The sequence below is a fragment of the Rhinolophus hipposideros genome (genome assembly GCF_964194185.1).
Source record: "Rhinolophus hipposideros genome assembly, chromosome: 10".
Lineage (NCBI taxonomy): Eukaryota > Metazoa > Chordata > Mammalia > Chiroptera > Rhinolophidae > Rhinolophus > Rhinolophus hipposideros.
The window spans coordinates 47,769,230-47,791,155 of record NC_138056.1 but is presented as its reverse complement, the minus strand read 5'-3'; the positions used below and the strand labels follow the sequence as shown (position 1 = coordinate 47,791,155).

General features: G+C 41.2%; 1 protein-coding gene across 3 annotated transcripts in view; it reads left to right on the top strand.

Moving 5' to 3' along the window:
- The window catches only part of C2CD3 (C2 domain containing 3 centriole elongation regulator), a 116,594-nt gene that overhangs the window by 73,209 nt on the left and 21,459 nt on the right, over positions 1–21,926 (top strand). For all 3 annotated transcript variants that reach the window (XM_081061698.1, XM_081061697.1, XM_081061699.1), the window contains exons 25-30: positions 5,894–6,032; positions 7,961–8,025; positions 11,759–11,964; positions 14,454–14,587; positions 16,707–16,868; positions 20,303–20,520. In XM_081061698.1, the coding sequence (XP_080917824.1) occupies positions 5,894–6,032; positions 7,961–8,025; positions 11,759–11,964; positions 14,454–14,587; positions 16,707–16,868; positions 20,303–20,520 (924 nt within the window). The remainder of the gene's footprint in view (positions 1–5,893; positions 6,033–7,960; positions 8,026–11,758; positions 11,965–14,453; positions 14,588–16,706; positions 16,869–20,302; positions 20,521–21,926) is intronic.

Here is a 21,926-nt window from a genome sequence, read left to right as displayed (position 1 = left end):
TGTGCGGGGCCAGTGCCAGGTACAGAGAGTGCAGAGCAGATGACACATCATTTGTGTCCTCCAAGAGCTGATAACCGGGTCAAGGGGATTAGTAAGTACACAGTTAATGATCTATATGAAGCAGAATGCTCCGAGGGCCAAAGGGTAACGTAATTTATAGTGTTTACAGAGTTTAGAAACAGAGAAATCAGATGTTCTAAGAAATCAGGAGAACGTTTTAGAATGAATAGGATTTCAGAAAGATGGGACTGGAATTCCAAGTGGATAGTTCAGCTTGAACAAAATTACTGAAGTAAGAACGTGTATGTGTTCTGGGCTTGCTTGGAGGGGGCGTGGAGGATCTGATAGCAATTGTTCCTCTTTGGCTACAGCTCAAGGTCATTACAAGGGAGCTATAGGATATCATAAAGAGATAAATAAGAAAATTGCTGAACGGCAGCAAGGGCTTGACGAAGACTCATGGATATGATGTTCGATGGCTGTGAACGACACGTCTTTCCTTCTGGTGGTTTTCCTTCCGCAGTGCTTGGCTTCCTTTCCCTTCCTACTGTAACAACAAGCAATTCCTTGGGCCTTAGTTCATGCACCTTCCTAAGCCTGGTTCCTTTCTCTCTTCCCCAGCCACAAAACTCCACCCACTCCGCTGGCATTCCTATTCTCCTCATTCGCCCTCCTCTTTTCCTTGAACGTACAGGCAAACCCCTGCTTTGGGGTCTTCGAATGGATGCTCCTCCACCTGGAGTAATTTTCACTTCTGGCAGGTCTTTTCTGAAATGGCTTTGTCTCAGCAAGGCCTTCCTTGGCTAGCCATCTAAAATTGCAGCTCTTTCCCAACATTTTCTATCCCTCTTTTCTGCTTTTTTTATTTTTTGTCTGTAGCCTTGAAACTATGTGTATTTTGTTTATTTTCTGCCTATCTTAAAAGAACATAAGTCCTACAAAGACAGGGATTTTTATCTGTTTTGTGTTATTTACTGCTGAATTCCCAACGTAAGAACTATATCTGATATGTAATAAATGGTAAATATTTGGTAAATGAAGAGTGGATGTATCTGAGGCCTTGCTCACATGCCTTCTCCTTAATACCGTCTCTGATTTCCTACACTGCCTCTCCTGCAGGCAACTTACTTATGGAGAATTTAACAAAAGTCACAAGGAGGTTTTTTTTATTAAAATCCCACTGTGTGCAGTACCGGGTACAGGATCCTGGCCTCTTAGAAAGTTTCTATCACCTTTTTGCCATTCTCACCACCACCTTGCTTGTTCAGGCCTCAGAAACTTGGACTGGTTAGATAGCCCTCTCAGTGGTTGCTGCTCCCAATATTCTTTCAACATCTTTTTATTCTGCCATGGAGCTTACCTGTCTGGTCAACAAGTCTGACCTCCTTTCTCCACTTAAAATACTTTGTTGGCTTCGTATCACCTTCAGTCTTCGTAACATAGGACACAAAGTGCCACCCATGTGCCCTCAGTCTTTTCAGCCTTATCTCTTACCATGTCTTAGATTCAGCTGTTTGCTTTTTGCCAGTGCACCCCATTCTCTCATACCTCCAAACTTTGACTATGCTATTTCCTTTATCTAGAATGCTTTTTTTCTCTTATTCAGTAAATGTGCTCCTCATCCTTCAAGAGTGGACTGAAGTAACTGGAACACTTTGAAGCCGACTGACCATCCCTGTCAGCAGAAAATCTCCCTTGGTGTCATCGGCACTTCCCCATGTCACCACCCCCCCACACAGTTTCCCTCCCTCATGGCATTTATTGCTCTGTACTGAAAATGTCAGTGTGTCTCTCCACTGGACTGTCTTTTTCCTGGGGACAAGGACTGTGTGTGGTTTATTTCTGTACCCCAGCACCTTGATCTTCACGATGCAGCTCAGCAAACGTAATGTCCTCTGGATGGTGGATATGATACTCAACACCTGTGACATTTCTGGCATGAGTGACAAATCTGTAAATCACTTGTTGTTTGGCTTCTTTCTGTGCCTTAGCCAGGTCACAGCAAGCATTCAGAGGTTTCTGTTGTACCTTGAGTCCCACCTTTGCAGTGATCAGCCCATGTAGCCCTTCCCCCCACAGACACCTATGTGTGAGTCAGGTACTGCGCTGGACCCTAGAGTGCAGACCTGCCCATCATCCCTCCAAACGATGAAGTGATAGAAACAGTTCTGGAATGAGAGTCTAAAGACTGAGTTCTAGCCCCAGCTGAGCCATTAACTTGCTCTGTTACTTTGGGGAAAACCCATTCCCCTTTTTCTCAGATGTAAAATATGACAGTCATACAAGATGATCTCTAAGATTAAGAGTACAACAGAACCTAGGAGTCCTGCCTCTCAGAACTGCAGTTGGCCCTCTCTGCTGATCTCTCTCAGAACTTGCCTGAGCAGATGTTGCTATCCTCTACTGGTGCACATAACAAGCCGACAAGGAAGCTTCTGTCTCTCTCCAACCCTGCAGCCATCTATAGCTAAAGGGCAGTGGGAAGTCTGCGGATGTTTAATAGGGCGTTGGGCCTACTCTGTGCATTGAAGGAGCTCTCAGTCTATGAGGGAAACACAGCACACAGATTATTGTAGAGTGCTGTACCAACTGCCAGCAGAAAGGCAGATTCATGATCTCTCCTTAGCTGTGAAGATTGATGACATTTTATTGGAAGAAATCAGTTGTAAAGCTTGAAACCTACAAAAGAAAGTGGGAGAAGAAGACAAAGAGATGAAAGCTGTGTCAGGGAGAGTCCAGTTATAAGAGGAAACCTACTCCAGCCATTTTAAACAGTAAAGAGTTTAATATAGAATATTAAAGTACTGCAAGTCATTGGAAGGGCTAATGGAATGGGCTTTAGGCTAAGCTTAACCACAGATCTTTTAAGTTCAGAATACAATGCCAAAACTCTCCTCATCCCTATGACCGTAGGGCCTCAGGGCACCCGGGGACCAAGTCCTGGAACTGAAAATTCAATGTCATCCTTGCTAGTAGCAAAAGCAGAAGAAAAAAGGAAGATGTCCTCTGCCTCATGTCTGCCTTCCAAATCTGTTTTAATGGCATCTCATTGACAGAGGCCAATTTGTATCCATACTTTAGCTGCAAGGAAATCTGGGAAATGTAGTTGTTAACCCTTTGAATCTTTGCAGTAAAGGAATACAATAACAGCAAACATAGGGGGGCTTGAGGCTGCCTGCACAAGTCCGTCCACATAAATACTGCTTAGTTTCACTAACAAAACTAACAAGTTTATTTTAAGAAGATAGCTCACTAGATAAAGGCACTCTTAGTGCTAATCTATACATTTTACGTTTGTAATAATGGGTACTATATTGCCAATTTCCATTCACTATTCTTTGCTTACTACCATTTTATTAGAATCATTTTTTCCTGCTCTTTCAAGAATATACTTATAGACTGTTTTGTCGTCTTGTAGCCAGTGGTTTTTTTGTTTTACTTGGTTCCTCATACACTTCTTCTCTTCTCTGTATCTTTAGTATTTTTCTATTTCCAGGAACCTTTCTCCAGGTTCTGCTTTGTTGGCCACTCTTACACATGCCTCCAGCTCCCTCCACAGACGCTACCAGATCTCATCTGTAAAGCTGGCATTCCGCTTCTTCCTCTTCAGTTCTCTTTTCCCAAGGCCTCCTTGCAAAATCTCCATTCCCTTTTCTCTTCTCATCACCCATTTTCTTTCTTTATTAATCAACCCCAGTAAGATGGACTAAAAAAACAATGCCATCTGGTCTGCTTTGGTGCTCTTAGGTGTTACAAGTCACAAGGTTAAATAACGAGATATGTCCTTTGTTTTTCTTTTTACCAAGATTTGGGGGGAAAACAATTGTTTTTAGTTTAAACACATAAGGCTATATAATGGAAGATAATATGAAATCCTCATGAATTTTTAAATAAAGTAACAAGCCTGCTAATAGATAGTTGCTCTTTCAAGGCAGCATAATCCCAACACTCCATAGTTTAGTGTTTTCTTCAGATTATTTTAACTTTGGTGGAAAAGTTTGGAAAGAATTGGTCTACTCTATTGGAAATTGTTTTGGTCAAGGAAAAATATATCAGAGCAAAGTTTCAGATACTTCTGTTTTCCTGAAAGAAAGTTGAAGTTGGAGAGATCTTAACTGGGGGCATAAAGTTTAGTGATTCTAAAGCGTTAAGACAGGCTTCTGAGAGTAGATGGTGCTAGAGTATCTTTTAAAGGCTACCTATGAAATGTTACACTGCTTGTGCAGGGAGTAAAATCAGCAGTTCCCGAGTATGAATTTTTTCATCAGATTGCTTTCTGTCCACAGAATAGCCTGATGTCTTTGGAAAAGTAGTTACTGAAAGGAGCAGCCAGGTACAGAAAGAGTGGAGTAGAGCCTCAAAGATTAACTTCACCTCCAAGGTGAAGTGGAAGTATGGATTTGGAGAAACCTTGAGCTAGGCAGGTAGAAAGAAGACAAACCAGTTAGAATCCACGGACAGAATTTGTTCCTCTGGATCATACAAATAATGTTTGCGACATTATTTATTTTCGCCTTTTCTCTTCTCTTTCCTTCATCTGTAAATCTGAGACTTATTGCATTTTAGAGCTGAAAGGGATCTTATGGAGCACATAGTCTATATTGTTTAGAGGCTAATACTCAGCTGTCCAAAAGAGCTTTGTACTATGGTGGAAGTGTTCTCTGTCCTCGCTGTCCAGTGTGGCAGCCACTAGCCATATGTGGCCGTTGGAGCATTTGAAATGTGGCCAGTACAACTAAGGGACTGAATTTTTAATCTTATTTTCATTAAAGAGCCACATGTGGCTAGTGGTTATCTTCTTGGACAGCTCAGTCAGACTAATACCATCAACTCTCTTCATTTTATATTGTTTTAAGAGAGAATAAATGACTGCGTCTTCCCACATTGGAAATCTGACCTTATAAAATTAACATTAGCACCGTGCTCAGTGCTTTACATTTGTTAACTCTGTAGTGGAGGCAATATAGTTGGTGGCTGGCTGGGAGCTTGGACTCTAGAGCCAGAAAGCTTGACTTCTACCAAGTAATAAATGTGTGACCACTTAATAAATGTTTGATCTCTCTAAACCCCAGTTTTTTCATCTGTATAATGGGAATAATAATAATAATAATAATAATAACTGCCTCATAGGGTTGTTGTAAGGATTAAAGGAGTTAATGTATGTACCTGGCACATGATAAGTGATATACTGTAAGTGTTACGTAGTATTATTGTTTATTTTTAGCAGGAGGTATTAGTACCATATGCCCTATTTGAGGAAGCTGTGGGCCAGACAGGCCTTTTCCAAGGTCACACAATATACCGTGGTGCCAAAAAAAAAATGTACACATGTAGACACTTTGGTTAGCTTTGCTCCAGCAGTAGTTCACCTTAATCAGAAGTGTCTGGACACTGATGGCAACCACTTTGAGCACCTCTTGTAATTGCAGAAGTCAAACGTGACTTGTATTCATCTTTTGTTATTGGTATATAATGAGTATTAACATAATAGAGTTTTCCTTTCTTAAAATGTGTATATAGCAGAGATGATAATTGATCATCTGACTTTTTTTTTTCTTTTCCTCTGTCCTTTTCCCCCAATGGTTCAAGCTGTTGTTTCTCAGTCTAGTTGTGTAGGATGCAGCTCTCTGGCCCGTGTTGTTATTATGAGCCTTGCTCTTCACCTGGCTGAGGCAGTCGGTCACCTGCTGACCCACAGCAGCCCGACTCCAGGTCGAGCTGTTGTTCACAATCTTAACTGTAGAGGGCGCAACTCACTGGCCTATGTGGGAATCGATCCAGCAGCGACCTCAGCATTAGGAATGCAGTACTCCAACCGCCTGAGCCACCATGCCACCCTGATCATCTGACTCTTAAATCCTGAAGTGCAGTCACTCCATCTGTTCTATTTCAGGGAGCCCCTTGACAGAGCGAAAAGTATCGACACCCAGTTGTTGTGTATCTTTTGCAACAGCCGATGAGCCATCTCCTGTCTACACTCAAGTGGTTGAAAACACAGATTCCCCCATCTGGAATTTTCAACAGCAATCAAGGTTTGTATTTTATGATGTTACATCAGCCTTCCAGAATCTGCTTTTTGTTCCAAGAGACAGACTCAGAGCGGGGATTATAACAGACACAATACTGAGCAGACCTGGAAAATGCTTTTCTTATCAAACAATTACTTAATCCTAGTGCTTATAAATTCACAGCTAGCAGTGGTTTAAAGGTTTTATTGTGTTTTTTCACTCTGCTCAGTACAACTCATAAAAGATGCAGTGAAAACCTTAATCATCTTTCATCCTGTGCCTAGAACAGAGCAGGGCTTATATGATGATTAAGATAAATTTTAAAATTACATAGAGTGGCATATGCTGCTCTCGGCTCCAGATTTTTAGAAGATGAGAGCTAGAAATTCAGGGAAGCCTTCTTAAATAAGATACCTCAACTAAGTGTGGAAGAGTATATGTAAGTTATCTAGGTAAAGAACACAAAGAAAGCTACTCTCAGGAAAGGTTATGAATTGTACATCCTTATAAAAGATTCCTGGTGCAGTGGGAAGAGGCTGGGCTTTGGAACTAAAGAGACTTGGCCTCTGACCCCATCTCTGTCATTTACTAGCTGTGTGAACAAGTTACATAATATCTCTGAGCCTCACATTTCTCCTGTGTTAAGTAGGGTAAATCACAGCATTATTGTGAGGTCCAAATTCGATGACATTTAAGAAAATTACCTCATGATACATATCACATACACAATAAATGTTACATCTCCTATGGAAAGCTCAAAATATCGGAGATTGAGTCAATCTTCTGTCACTTGAGGCCGAGGGAGGTTACAGAACCTGTAGGTAGCAGAGACAAGATTAGAAGAAAAATGAATAATGGTACTGTTTATCATTCCTTTAGCACAAAGTCGTTTTATTTGATTCTCCTAGCAACTTTGTAGGTAGATAATATTCTCCCACTTAATAGGTAAGAAAACCAGAGCTCAAAGAAAACCAAGCTCAGGGTCACTCAGGTAGAACTGGAATTCAAAGGTAGGTATTTTGACCCCCAGCTAGAATTCAAAACTCTGACACAGTATTTGTTTCACTTAAGCACAAGGCCTCTCATTGGACTTGAAGTAGGCTCTCTTCAATTCCCCAGTGGTATCTAGGGAAGGAAATTAAATCTTTTGATTTACCTTGATTCTCCATCTTGTTCACCTGGAGCAGTGATACCTGGTTTGGAACTTTCAAATCTTTGTAATTCAAAACTAAAATTTATGTCATATAAAATATATCGAAGGTGCTGAGTGAATTCCACATCAGCCTCTTTATCTGGCATAAAACTTGGGCACTTTCTTATTTTGATGCCTTGCCTCTGCGGAGTGGCTTTGGAGTCAGGCAAACTGAGGTTCGAATTCCTGCTCTGCCACTTACTGACACTTATGGGACCTTGAACAAATCACTTCACCTCTCTGAGCCCAGCTTCATCATCTGTAAAACAGGGATGATGATAATGCCCATGTCATAGGTTTTTGTGCAGATTACATGTATGTGGAACACCTGACCCTATGCCTGGCCCAAGTTAGGCGCTCAATATATGTTCTTTTTCTACCTCTTCCATGCTTCTCGCCAATCCCCCACCCCCAGGGCTCACGAAGGATCCTTACCTGCTCTAATAAAACTGTTCATTACATGGTGAGGAGCTCCCTTTCTACATTCCCTCCCTTGTCTGAAGAGACAGAGTTTGAATGTGACAGCGGCTATTGAGAGGGAAAGGACTGTATCAGGGGAGCCTGTTTCCAAGTCTTGGCAAGTTTCTTCACCTCTGAGCTTCCATTTCCTTCTTTTAACTGTGAAAACAAAAGAATATCCTAGATGACCATGAAAGCACTAGGAAAATACTCTGCTAACTACAAGAAATTCTTCAAATCTAAGTTTCATACTTAGAAGTTTCCTGCACAGTTAATTTATGGTGGTTGTTTTTCTTAATAGGCTATCAAAAGAGCTTCTTTTGGACCCACAGCAAACTCTGGTCTTCAAAGTTTGGCATAAAGGAGGTATGAACTCTATTTTCTGAATATCTATCTATTTGGAAAAATAAGCTCACACCCTGTTGACAGTTTTCTAATGCTTTTCTTGTTTTAACCGAGTGAAGCAATAACACTGACGGTACTGAGAATGCATATATGTGTGAGTATGTTAGAGGGGATGCCACGAAACGCCATCGGAACTTACATCCTTGGGAATCGTATCGTTTTGTTTGACTACGTGCTTAGTGCAGAAATCCCAGTACATGTGAACCTTTCCAGTTGGATCTCAGCTATCCTAATGGGCAGCCTGCCATACACAAGTGATTCTCCCTCCCTTTTGTATGATGTTATGCCTTCTGGTAACTCGGCTTCTTAACCGACACCCTAGCATTTTCAAGCCGTACACAAGACGAGAGTCTCACAGCTTACCCTCCCGTGTTTTAAGAACCTCCCCAGGACAGAGGTGCTGACATGGTCCTGGAACCTGGTTTCACTCAGCTACCATTTATTAAGAGGCGCAATACAACAGCGGTAAGAGCACAGACTCTCAAGCCACAATCTTTAAATTCAAAGACCAGTTCTGCTCCTTACAAGGTAGTATGACCTTGGGTGAATAACTTAACTTTTCTGTGCTTCAGATTTCTTCTCTATAAAATAGGGATAATAATAATAATACCTACCTCATAGGGTTCTGGGAGAATTCAATGAATGTCTGATATTTAGTAAACACCATCTCAATTTTTGTTTTCATTAGTGAATGGCACTGTGCTTGCTAAGAGCTTTACAAACATCTCTAATCCTGCAAGGTAAAAATGTAATGAGTTCGCTTTTATAGATGTAAAAGCTGAGGCCCAAGGACGTTTAGTGGCTTGACTAAGGTCATATACCTATTAATCGAGGGAGCTAGAATTTGACCCAGTTCTCACTGGCTATGTAGCCTTCACCGTTTGTACTTCCCCATGCTGGTAGGATTGGATGACTCAGACAAAGAAGGTGGTGAGGACATCCAACTATCTCATAGCTCCTATACTTGGAAAATTGTGTCTCCCTAAATCCCACCTGTAAATCTAGCTCCTTTGAGATTCCTGCTAGGGCCTGGTTTCCAAACCTTCAGTTGTTTGAAGCCACTGGTATGTTTTAGAGCTAACCCCAAAGCCTCATAAAGACCTGAAAGGAGTCAGGCTGTAAAGGAAATCAACTTCCCTGGCCCTGCCCCTGCTCCTGTGTGGGCGTGACGCTGGGGATCGGGTTTTAATCATTCCTCCCTTCCATGCCACTGCCTCGGGTTCACCTCTGCCCAACCTCATAAATGCGACAGGAACGGATCATAAATCAGTTGTCTCTGAATCAACAGTAGGAATTCCTGCTCTATTGAGTTGGGCTCCACACTCCTACCTTGCTTTCTAGTCTTCTCTCTGAAGTATTTCAGAAATTGTAAAGCAGCTCAGGGTACACCTTAATTTAGTACTTTTAACAGGAAGAAAAGCAGCAGCTTTGGTCTGATGTAGACCTGGATACAAATCTTGGCTCTGCTGTTTACAAACCGTGACCTGAGATCAATCACTTTACCTCTTTGAGCCTTTGTTTCCTTATTTATAAAATTAGGGTAATAGGACCTGCCCTATGGTGTTTTTGTAAGGATTGGAGATAATGTTATATATATAAATGTATTCGGCAAATGATTGGTGCTTAATAGATGGAGCTGTTTTTATTACTCTGCCTGCTATGTGTCAGGTACTGTGCTAGGGCTGTTGGGTACAGAGAATAATAAAATACATTCCCTACCTTCCAGGAGCGCTAGAGTCCTGTAGGACACTGTTGTGTATGGAGACGAGGAAAATGCCTAGTCCAGACTGTCTCTCAGGAGATGTAGATGCCTGTCTCTACTTAACTCCATCCTTTCCACACAGATTCGGCGAACCTATTGCCAAAGGTCCTCAAACCAGATCAATCTGTGTGCAGTAAACATCCTACTCTGTGCCAGGCGCTATGCTAAGTGCTAGGGATTCAAGGGTGAAATAAGCCATGCTTTCTGTCCTCACGGAGCTTACGGTCTAACAGTGTAATATGACTAGGCAAATACGGGATGTTCTGGTAAGGAGATTCTACGCTAGACTTAGGATGTCAGGGAAGGCTTCCTGGAACGTGCTGCATACTCCACTGAGCAGTGAAGGGGCAGGACGCACTACAGTCAGAGGGAACAGCAAATACAACAACCTCGAGTAAAGAAAATGCGGGAAGTTCAAGATTACCAGACCTGCACAGGGAGACGGGTGGTTGTCCTGCTGAATCTGAAGTTAAATTTTACTCTTCAAAGCCATTGCTTTTCTCCGTGAGCAACTTAGCCAGAGTCCAGTATGTTTAGGATATCGTGTTTTCATGTTAGAGCCCTCAAAGTGGGGTTACCTAGACCTAAAGTTAGAACATATCAAGAACAGATTGCATCTCCAATAACCAAATAAAGCAAGGTTAGTTTTCTTTGCAAAGCTGTAACAAATCTTTGGAGTGCAGATGAATGGCTTTAGCCATCATTGTCCATCCCCAGTAGGTAAGAATGATCTACGCTGGGGAACACAACTTCAAGCGTTCCTAGACTGTGCAAGTTGAAGGAGATCTTAAATCGGGGTCAGTACTTCTCATTATATGTTCGAGACTTGAGGCTCAGCGAGTCAGAGGGATGCGTTTTCACGTCAAAGCCATGCTCGGCTGTGCTGTTGTGGCACACTGCTTCTTTGTCTCAGGCTGCGATGGCCATTTCACTCACGCCCTCAGTGGATGTTTGTCAAGTTCCTCATGATGTGGGAAGGGGAGCTGTTGTGCCACATAAAGTAAGTAATACCTGGTCTCAGCTTTTTGGTAGGTCCCAGTTTACAGAAGAGGAAGCTGTGTAAATCGCTATTGTCTGACATTTGTGGGATGAGTTCAGTGTCACCAGCAGTGCGCACAAGGAACTGGGAAACTCACGACCCCTCCTCTTGAAAAGTTGCGTTCTTTGATTTATTTAGCAGTTTGAGATATGAGACTCGTGTCCACGTTTGGTAGAGTCACCCTTTGCTATTCCGTGTAGGGGGTGGAGCCTGTATAGAGTAAGAACTTGTGGAGAGACAGGCGCCTGTTTGTCCCCGTCTACTTGCAGGTCAGAAATGAGGAACAAGAAGCCATGAGCCTGAGAACAAAGGTCATTGCTCGGTAGCTTGTCCAGCCAGGAAAGGGTCTTCTCAGTCGGGAAGGGCAGCCCCCTTCCGAGACAGAGCCCAAGCTCATTTTGCACCCCGTACTGGTTTTCCAAGGAGTTTGTCTTTCTTTTGTGATTTGTGTCGTTTTTGTTTTTAATTTAATATAATACTATGTATATTAGAGGAAATTTTGAAAGTACAGACAAGTATAAAAGAGAAAATGCAAATCCCTCATAATTCCAAGGGTGATGGTGTTTCAAATGATTTCTTTCAAGACCCACGACCGTGAGGAAAAATCACAGAGACATGATAACTCAGGGGAAAGAACAAGTGTTTCTCGTATTGAAGAGGTGTCTCCTGGTAGCTTGCCAACTGTTCCCTGCCATTCCTTTGCAAAGGGAATGTATGATAGTGAAATCAGGCTGCAGTTGCCGTCTCTCTCATCCTCATTATCTGTCTTTTCTGTTGATTTGGAGATCACGGACCGGCCCAGCCCCCTGAGGCGGTTTCTCTATGTGTAGCCTCTAATTTCAGGGGCAGGACATGCCTAGCCACACTGCCCAGCTTCTCTCTTTCCCCTACAGATGAGGAGAGAGTGATTGGCTTTGCCTCAGTGGACCTCTCGCCGCTTCTCTCTGGATTCCAGTTTGTCTGTGGCTGGTACAACATCACAGACTTCAGTGGAGAGTGCCAGGGGCAGATAAAAGTTGCTATCTCCCCTTTGGAGAGTTTGGTGCACTTCAAAGAAGAAAGGCAAACGAGACGTGAGGTGGAGACCCCAGGATCACGGGTATGTACCCTCATTCACATCCTTAATCAATAAAGGTTCTACTGAGCAAAACCTATAAGAACATCCTTTACATGTGCTTGGTACTTTCTAGCTTACAGAACACGTATATTTGTCTCATGATCTTTTCAAGGTAATAAAAAAGTTCTGGAATTGCATAGTGGTGATGGATGCCCACTGAAGATACTGAAAACCACTGAATTAAACACTTTGAAAGGGTAGACTTTATAATACATGAATTATATCTCAATTTAAATTAAATAAATAAATATATATATATATATATACACACACACACACACACACACACACACACACACATTACACATATATCAAATATATCTCAATTTATTTTTTTTTTGGCCCTTTTTTTTTTTTATTAGTTTCAGGTGTACAAGGTAATACTTAGACGTTCATCATTTATATCCCTCACACTGTGAACCCCCCTCCCCCCATCCACTATCCCTCCGACCTCACACCGAGCCATCACATTATATATATAAAATTATAGTTGGCATTCATTAATGTTTAGCTTCTGGTGTACAATGCCATGATCAGGTATCCACAGTATCCCTGAGGTGGTCTCCCAAATAGGACGCATGTCCATCGGATACCCAACAAAATCTTTACAACATTATTGAATACCTTCCCCAAATTAATTTTCAAAAAATCCCTGAGGCCATCTTGTGGTTACCAGCTGCTTCCAAATCCCTTCACCTTTCCCCTTATCCCCAACCCCCCCCCGCCACACCCATCTAACAACTCTCGGTTTTTTCTTTGTGTCCCCAAAACTGTTTCTGATTAGTTCATTCACATAGTCTTTTCTTTAGATTCCATATATAAGTGAGATAATATGGTACTTGTCTTTCTCTTTCTGACTTATTTCACTTAACATAATGTTCTCTAGATCCATCCATGTTGCTGCAAATGATAAGATTTCTTTCTTCTTTATGGCTGCGTAATACTCCATTGTATAAATGTACCACAGCTTCTTAATCCAGTCATCTACCAATGGACATTTCGGTTGTTTCCATATCTTGGCTATTGTGTAAAGTGCTGCAATAAACATAGGAGTGCATACAGATTTTTGAATTGGAGTTTTGGATTTCTCCGGGTAGATGCCTAGGAGTGGAATTACTGGATCATAGGGTAGTTCCATTTTCAGATTCCTGAGATACCTCCATACTGTTTTCCATAGTGGCTGCACTAATCTGCAATCCCACCAACAGTGCACTAGCGTTCCCTTTTCTCCACATCCACGCCAGCATTTGTTGTTTGTTGATTTATTGATGATAGCCATTTTGACTGGAGTGAGGTGGTATCTCATTGTGGTTTTTATTTGCATTTCTCTGATGGTTAGTGAGGTTGAGCATTTCTTCATATGTCTTCTTGCCTTCTGTATGTCCTTTTTAGAAAAATGTCTCCTCAAGTCCTCTGCCCATTTTTTAATTGGGTTGTTTGTTTTTTTGGAGTTGAGTTGAGTAAGTTTTTTATAGATTTGTGATATTAATCCCTTATCAGATATATCATTGGCAAATATCTTTTCCCATACAGTAGGATCCCTTTTTGTTTTATTAATGGTTTCCTTTGCTGTGAAAAAACTTTTTAGTTTGATGTAATCCCACATGTTTATTTTTTCTCTTACTTCCCTCGTGCGAGGGGAAAATATATCTCAATTTAAATAAAATAAGATTGTTGCAGTGTGGAATCTGAAACCATATTAATTGGTTGAACTTTTTAAAAACTCTGGTACATTAAAATCTATCATTAAAAACAATTAAAAGAGAGAGAATGGGAAGAGGGGAATTGATGATAGTAAGTATAGACAACTCTTTCAAGGAGTTTAACTATAACGGATAGGTGAATTTTTCATACTGTCCCAGGTAGGGTTGCTCCATCAAGGCAAAGACTGTTTTTTCCATCTCTTTTCTCCCACCTGCCAAGCCCAGGTCGGGCAGAGTCAGCCTCAGTAAACATTGGATGAATGAATGCATGAGAAAATAACAAAGAGTTAAATAGTCCCTTTGTAAGAAGGTCTTTTCTTCACATCAACCTTGGTAGTCATGAGATAAGAAATATATATCACAGCCAGATTATCCTCATGTGTAAAGTATATGTAAAATGATATCCAGCTAGGAGTTCACAGACAAGCTAGAGTTATAAGCTCATAAATATAGATAAAACAATAAAAAGCAAAAAAAAAAAAAAAAAAAAAAAACAATAAAAAGCAATTTGATAGCATAATGTGTAAAACAGGTATGATATTAGTACCTCATGAGATTATTGTGAAGTTTAAATAAGAAAATGCATCTGAATTGCTTAGGACAGTATTCAACACATGCTCAGTAAATTATATGAGATGATTATACTGAAAAAATATTCAGTAAAATGTATTTATATACATACAATAAATTTTACAAATTTATTTCTACTGCTTTGTTTCTAAAGGATTTGTGGTGACAAATGTACCATTTTTCTCCTTGTTTCTACAGATCCCAATATATGGTCCATTTTCCTTCCCTGTCTCTAATACGTATGCTGCGTTTCCCAGCTACACTACAAGACAGACCCCAGAACAATTTGCTCACACTTCATCGAAGGAGCTTCATTTCTCCTCTCCTGGGAGGTGAGTGATTTCTTGATGATGAGAGGAAATGGAGTCAGAGAGTAGAAGTATGTGAAATGTAAAAATATACCATGTTCATGAATTAGAAAACTTAATATTGTTAAAATGGCAGTACTCCCCAAATTGATCTACAGATCCAACACAACACTTGCTGGATTCCTTATGAAAGTGGGCAAGCTAGTCCTAAAATTCATATGGAAATTCAAGGGACACAAGGCAATTCAAGGCAAAACAGTCTTTAAGAAGAAGAACAAAGTTCCTGATTTCAAAACTTACTACAAATTTACAATAAACAACACAGTATGGTATTGACATATGGGTAGAAATGTACGTCAGTGGAATAGAATTGACAGTCCAGAAATAAACCCATGTGCCAAAGATGCCAAGATGTCAAGGATGCCAAGATGATTTAATGAGGATAGAGTAGTCTTTTCAACAAATGATGCTGAAACAACTGGATATACACATGCAAAAAATTGAAGTTGGACCCCTTCCTCACACCATATACAAAAATTAAGGATTTTAAATTAAATGGATCATAAATCTAAGTTTAAGAGAGAAAACTATAAAACTTAAGAGAAAACAGAGTAAATTTTCATGACCTTGGATTAGGCAGTTTCTTAGATACGACACTTAATACAGAAGCAACAAAAGACGAAATAAATTGAATTTCCAAAATTGAAAACATTCATGCTACAAACAACACCTTCAAAAAGTAAAAAGACAATCCATAAAATGGGGAAAAATATTTGCAAGTCTTAGATCTGATAAGGGACTTGCATCCAGAATATATAAAGAATTCTTACAGTTCAATAATAAAAAAAAGCAAATAAATAACTCATTTAAAAATGGGCAAATGATCTGACTAGACCTATCTCCAAAACAGATATACAAATGTCCAATAAGCACATGATGACATACTTGACATCATTGGCCAGCAGGGAAATGTAAATGAAAACCATAATGAGATACCACATCATACCTACTAGAATAGCTATGATCAAAAAGACAAATGTCACAAGTGGGATTTTAAAATGGTACAGCCGCTTTGGAAAACAATATGACAGTTCCTTAAAAGATTAAACAGAGTACTGAAATGATTCAGTAATTTCACTCCTAGGTGTATAGATCCAACAGAAATGAAAACTTAGGTCCACACAAAAACTTGTGTATGAATGTTTGTAGCAGCATTATTCCTAATAACCACAAAATAGAAACAACGGAATGTCCATCAATTGATGGGTACATAAACAAAATGTGATATATCTATACAATGAAAAATTATTCAGCCATGGGAAGGAATGAAGTACTGATACATGCCACAACATGGATGAAGCTTGACAGCATTCTGCTAAATGGAAGAACCCAGTCACAAAAGACCACATACTGTGTGATTCCATTTATATGAAATATCCAGATTAGGTAAATCTATAGAAACAGAAAGTAGATCAATGGTTGCCTAGGCCTGGGAGGTTTGGGTAGGGGTTGGGAAGAGAGAAGGAAATGTGGAGTGATTGCTAATGGGTATAGGGTTTCTTTTGGGGATGACGAAAATGTTCTAAAATTGATTGTGATGGTGGTTGCACAACTCTGTGAGTATACTAAAAGCCATTGAATTGCACACTTTAAATGAGTGAATTGTATATGTGAATTATATCTCAATAAAGCTGTTGTTTAAAAGGAGGAAAATTATTGCTGGGTTCAAGTTCTTGAATACCATGCTAAGGAATTTGAAATTTGCTCTCTAGATAAAAAAAAGAAACCAAAGCTAGAAAGAAATGATGGTGACTAGATAGGTTAGTTCATGCTGAATACTTAGAACAGTGCTTAGCATGTAATAAAGACTCCCTAAACGTTCTTGTTATTGTTATTTCAGATCTGTATTTTTAAAAAAATTACTCAGGCTATAATGTGGGGGATTTACTAAAGGGGAGTTGGTAAGACTGAAGGCAAGATTATTTGAGAGATCGTTGTAATCTAAACAATTGTCGATGAAGCCAGACCTGGGTTAGTGGGGCTGGATTTGCAATAGCATTTCAGGAGGGTGATTGGTTTATTGTCACACCAGGGGCTTTCTCATTAGTGAGGAATTTCTTGTGCCCTTATTTATTCCTGACAGAAGCGGTGCCGCAAGAAACCAGGCATCACGCCATGAAGAGCACGTGCAGAACGTCCGCCGATTCCATGAGTCCCTGCAGCAGGGAGAGGCAGGCTTGCCGAGTGACAACACACTGACCACGTCACCCTTGTCCTCCCATACGTCCATCCTGACTTCTCTCAGGTGAGGCCCTCTGCTGAGAAAAGACACAGGAAATCAGAGTGGAGCACAAGGTGAATGGGCATCGGCAACCTGCATTACAGCTGGTCCACCAGCATCCACCACTCTGGAAGGTTTAATAGGAGCCTTTGTGCCCATTAGTTTCGAATTGGACCCTGGAGCCTCATGGGACTCCTCATAGATGAATCTGTCTCAGCTCAGGGACCTGTAAATACAGGAACTTTACAGTGCTCACCAAACTTAATGATAACTGCCCTCACATCTACACAGCCTCTCTTCTGCTTTACGGTTTACAAAGCCTCATTCTGCCCACGGTCTTAAACCTCATAACCACTGAATTCTTCTACACCAGCATCTGTCCTGTTCGTGCTTCCCCGTCTCTTCTTAGTTGAGTCAGGACCTGAGCCAGAGCAGCACTATGGGAGTTGAAAGGGCCATTGCCAGTCATCTGGATTAGCGCCTGCATTGTCTAGGAAGAAGTGGGGTGCAGTGGAAAGGACTTGGCTCACAGTCGTATAGACCTGACTTCCAATCCTGGCTCTGCCATTCCTAGGGGAGGAGATAGCCGCATTACCAGACAATGATAATGATGTGTGATAAGAGCTGCACGTTTCCTGGCCAAGAGTAGACGGAGGGATGAGTAACATTCTGGGTTGGTCATGGAAAGATTTAAAGAAGTCAGCATTTCAACTGATCTTCGAAGGAACAGGTCAACAAATGTGAAGGGCATTCTGTGCATAAAAAACATGCTAAGGCCCAAAGGCATAAAACAGCAAGTCAGGTTTGGGGAAATACCAATTAGGATCAAGCCGAGCATAAGATGTAAGGAGGAGGGTGGGTTCTGTAGGGGTCAGATCTTGAAGGGCCTTGAATGGTAGGCTAAGAGTTTGGACTTTTAAAACAGTGGTTCTCAAGTAGAAAGTGATGGGGAGGGGAGGGAGAGTGTAAAGTGTGAGGAAAACATATGTGAAAGATTTTGTATTTGGAAAACAAAAGAACCTATTATTTGCTTTCATAAAACAAGCTCAGAAAAGAAAGATTGGTAAGATATTTTTGATTTCTGGGACATGGGTTAAAAAGGATTGAACAGTTGTGCTAATATATGGAATGCTGCCCAAACTTATATTACAGGGAAGTTAGATGTTCGAATTCTCATTTTAGTCTCAGCTGGAGACTGGAGGCTATTTAAGTAAAACTACCCATGGTGTGGCTGCGTTTCATTGGGTTATTCTCGTAACATATTTTAGAACCCACTGAGAAAAGAGAAAAAGAAGCGGTCCTTCACCCTAACGCAGTTTCTCTCAACCACAGCACTGTCGACATTTGGGTCAGATATTTTGCCGTGGGGACCTGTCCTGTGATATTTAGCAGCATCCCTGGGCTCTGCCCACCAGACACCAGTGGCACCCCTTCCCTAGTTGTGACAACCAAAAATGTCTCCACACATTACCAAGTGTGTTCTTAGGACCAAAATCACTAGGATAAAAACCACTGCCCTAGAGGAGCGGTTCTCAAAACTTAGTATATATCAGAATGACATGAAAGGACTTGTTAAAACAGTGATTACTGGGACCCCCCACACAGTTCTTGATTGAGTAGTACCTGAGAACTTGCATTTCTAACCAGTTCTCAGGTGCTGCTGATGCTGCCAGGTTTGGAGAACCACTGCCATGAATACATTATCAGTTATCAAATGGAAAGGAAACAAGACAATAGCAATTTTGCATTCCTTCCTTGGGTTCACAAAGCCCTAAAAGAGTGTTTTGTTTGAGTCATAGGAATCCTCTGAGGCCTCAGGGCAAGTATTAATAAACCTTTTTCACAGATGAGAAACTTACAGTTTGGTATTAGTAGATTCTACACTCAGAACCTCTGACAAGGCTAGTTGGGTTTGCGTATTTTCTAAAGCTCCACCGTGTTTACATGGTTAGACCATTGTTCCATATGTTCCTGCTACAGTTACTTATCCATGCAGCGCACCCCCGATATAGACACCTAAGAAGTAAACCCACTGTGATTTGATAGAGTTGTGGCTTCTAGTGGCAGAATAAGGGTCAGCTTTGTCCTCTCATTTCATCTGGATTTGACTCTAAAACATGCAGACTGTTCCTAACAAAACAATAGAAGGACTTGGGTTCACTTCCCAGGTATTTGGTGTCTATGTTGTACCAGTTGTATGAGGCACATGAGGATACAAGAGAAATAGAGAAGTTTGAGATATTATCTTCTATTACCAGATGCTCATGGCCTAGTTAGGGAAACTAACACATAATGAGAAAACTAAAGGAAAACCTAAGACAGCAGGCCAGTGGAGATACCAAGGGTGAAGGAGTTTAGGGAGAGGTGGTCATCTCTGGCGATTTCTCCTTTGAAAAGGAGAAATATAAGCACCTTGAAAGTTGAATGCGACAGGGACAGAGCAGGGGGAGTAGTTTGAACTCAGGTGCCAGCATTTCAGAGCTGAGACACAGGAATGAATCTGAGATAGGACCTGTCTATTGTCATGGAAAAAGCACAAGACTTGGAGTCCCAAGCATGCAGCTGCGTACTACTACTCACCCTGGGCAGATCACTTAAATTCTGCAATCCTCGCCTTCCTTAGTAAAACAATAATTTCTGATCTCATCTGGTTGGCCAATTATCTTGTTTAGAATTAAACAAGAGAACATATTTGAAAGCGTAAAACATAAAATCCTATGCAAATGAAGGTGTATGGTTGGTTTACCATACCAACCATATGTAGTTGGTATGGTTTCTCACTGGAGAATGATAAGAGTGAATGTGGCCCCGTTAAAGATTTTTGAACAGAAGTTTTTTGTTTTGTTTTGCCTTGTTTTCTAAAGTAATGTGTTCATGTCTATTTATCTGTTCAACATTGATTTATTTTGTGCCAAGCACTATGCTGAGTGTAATAGATACAAAGGAATCAGCACAGAGCTCATAGTTCTTTGGGAAATAAATGTGAAACAAATATGTGATGTGATTGAAAGAACAAAGAACTGGGGAGCACCAAGGGACAACCCTTAAACCGGTGCGGAGAGCCAGGGTAGGCTGACTAGCAGAGGTCGCTTGCTTAAGCAGTCAGGAATGGTCATGAGGTAGCAAAGGTCAGCGTTAGCCTTATTCTGTCAGAGTAAGAGGACTGGAATGATGGTCAAGAATGGTTCCCGACAGGGAGGCAGGATTTTTGCTGTACATCAGAAGAGGAATCGCATTAGCCAGACAGAAGGGGGAGAAATTTGTCCCCAGCAGTGGAATTATAGTCAGAGAAGTGAAGGATGAATTGGTGGATTGGAGAGAGGGGGGCCTTAGTATTAACAGACCAAGTGAGAGGTATTAAGGTCCTAGCTCAAGCAGTAGAATGTCAGCAGAACATAAAATGCTTGTAAGCGCAGTGAATGACCCTTTTGTCCTCTACTCCCCTTCTTTTTCTACAGGAGGAATCTGAGTGAGCTGGATCAGATCCAGCGGTATTTCAGCCAGAAACTCACCAAGCCTCCACTTCCCCTCAGTCTTCAGACTCAGACCGTCTTGCAGCGCCAGGAGAGTCATAGGGACCATCATGTGCCAGGAGCTAGCAGCCTCGACCCTGGGAGCCAGTGCATCCTGGAGAAGTCCAACAATCTGGTGTTGCAAGTCGGCTCCTTAATCAAGGGTATGGCTCAGGGCCCTTCTTGTTGAGTTATGGTCACCGAGAGCATATTCAGAAGCATTGGAATGTCTGCCCTCAGACAAGCCCTTGTGACCAACAGCTTTCATCATCTTTCTTATTCATGTATCGTCTTCCTTTTGAAAGGAGGGCACAGGAGCATGTGCAGTGGAAAGAGCATTGGCCTGAGAGACGGGACACCCGTGTGGGGTCTCTGGTGGTTTCTGGCATGGACTTAGTATTTGACTGTGAGCATACCTTTTCCCTTCTTGAAGTTTCCCCAACCAAAAAAAAAAAAAGAAGAAGAAGAAGAAGGTGGCTTCGATGAGTTCTTCAGTAGCATTTCTTGAACTTGTACCACCCAATTTTCAGAAAAAATCAACTTATAGATATATCTCAAATTCTGATTCTCAAAGCCCAAAAGGCTGTGTTTTTAGCAAGTACCCCAGGTGCTTCTAGATGTTGGTACTCCATTGTCCACCCTTTGAAAGACCCCTGAAAGCAGTAGTTCTCACTGTGGCTGTATATTGGAATTACTGCGGGAGCTTTTAAAAATCCAGGCGTCCAGGCTGCACCATAGGTCAGCTGCTGCGGGACCTCTGAGAGTGGGATCCAGGCATCAATATTATTCGTAGCTCCCCAGGTGATTCCACTGTGCAGCCCAGACAGAGGTCACTCTAGAACAAGTATTTTCAAACTTGCCTGAGTGTGACAGTCACCTGGGGGACTTAACTTTGAAATAGTTTTCCTGGGTCCTGCTCCATCAAACTTAATCAGAATCCAGGGTTAAAATCTAGAAACTTACATATCGGGCATGCTTTGGGGAATATTGAGAAATCAATTGAATCAGCACCTTTAGCTGTCACTTGGTGTCATTTTTGCTCAAAGAAAATGTGTAAATTGTACACAGTGATGGATAAGTTCCATTTTCTCTGTTTAAAGGGGGGGCGGGAAGCCACCAAGATTGATATTAGGTACAAGCCTTTTTCCTACCTTCTTTTCCCAGATATCTAACCTTTTGGTAGTCAGGGCCCCAGAAATGTACTCTGTATTTTGGCTTCCATTTGCTTGGAAATAATATTCAATCAGTTATTTATTGAACACCAACTATGCCAGGCACTGTTGTGTTACTAGTTCCAAGAAGAGACAGTGGTGGAGAAGACAGGCATTGTCTCTGCTTTTATCAAGCATACATTCTATAGTCAACCAAAGAAATTACCCCTCAGAAAGAAAGCATAAAAGCAAAACAGAGGAAGGCTTGTTTGGGGTAGAGGTGAGAGCAAATAGGGAATCCCTTTAAAGGGGTATATTAAACATGGAGAGAGGAAACAATTGAAAAGATTGAAGCTGGAGGGACTTGAAGGCAAGCTTGTGAGTTTAATCTTTATCCTGGAAGAAAATGGGGAGTTCTA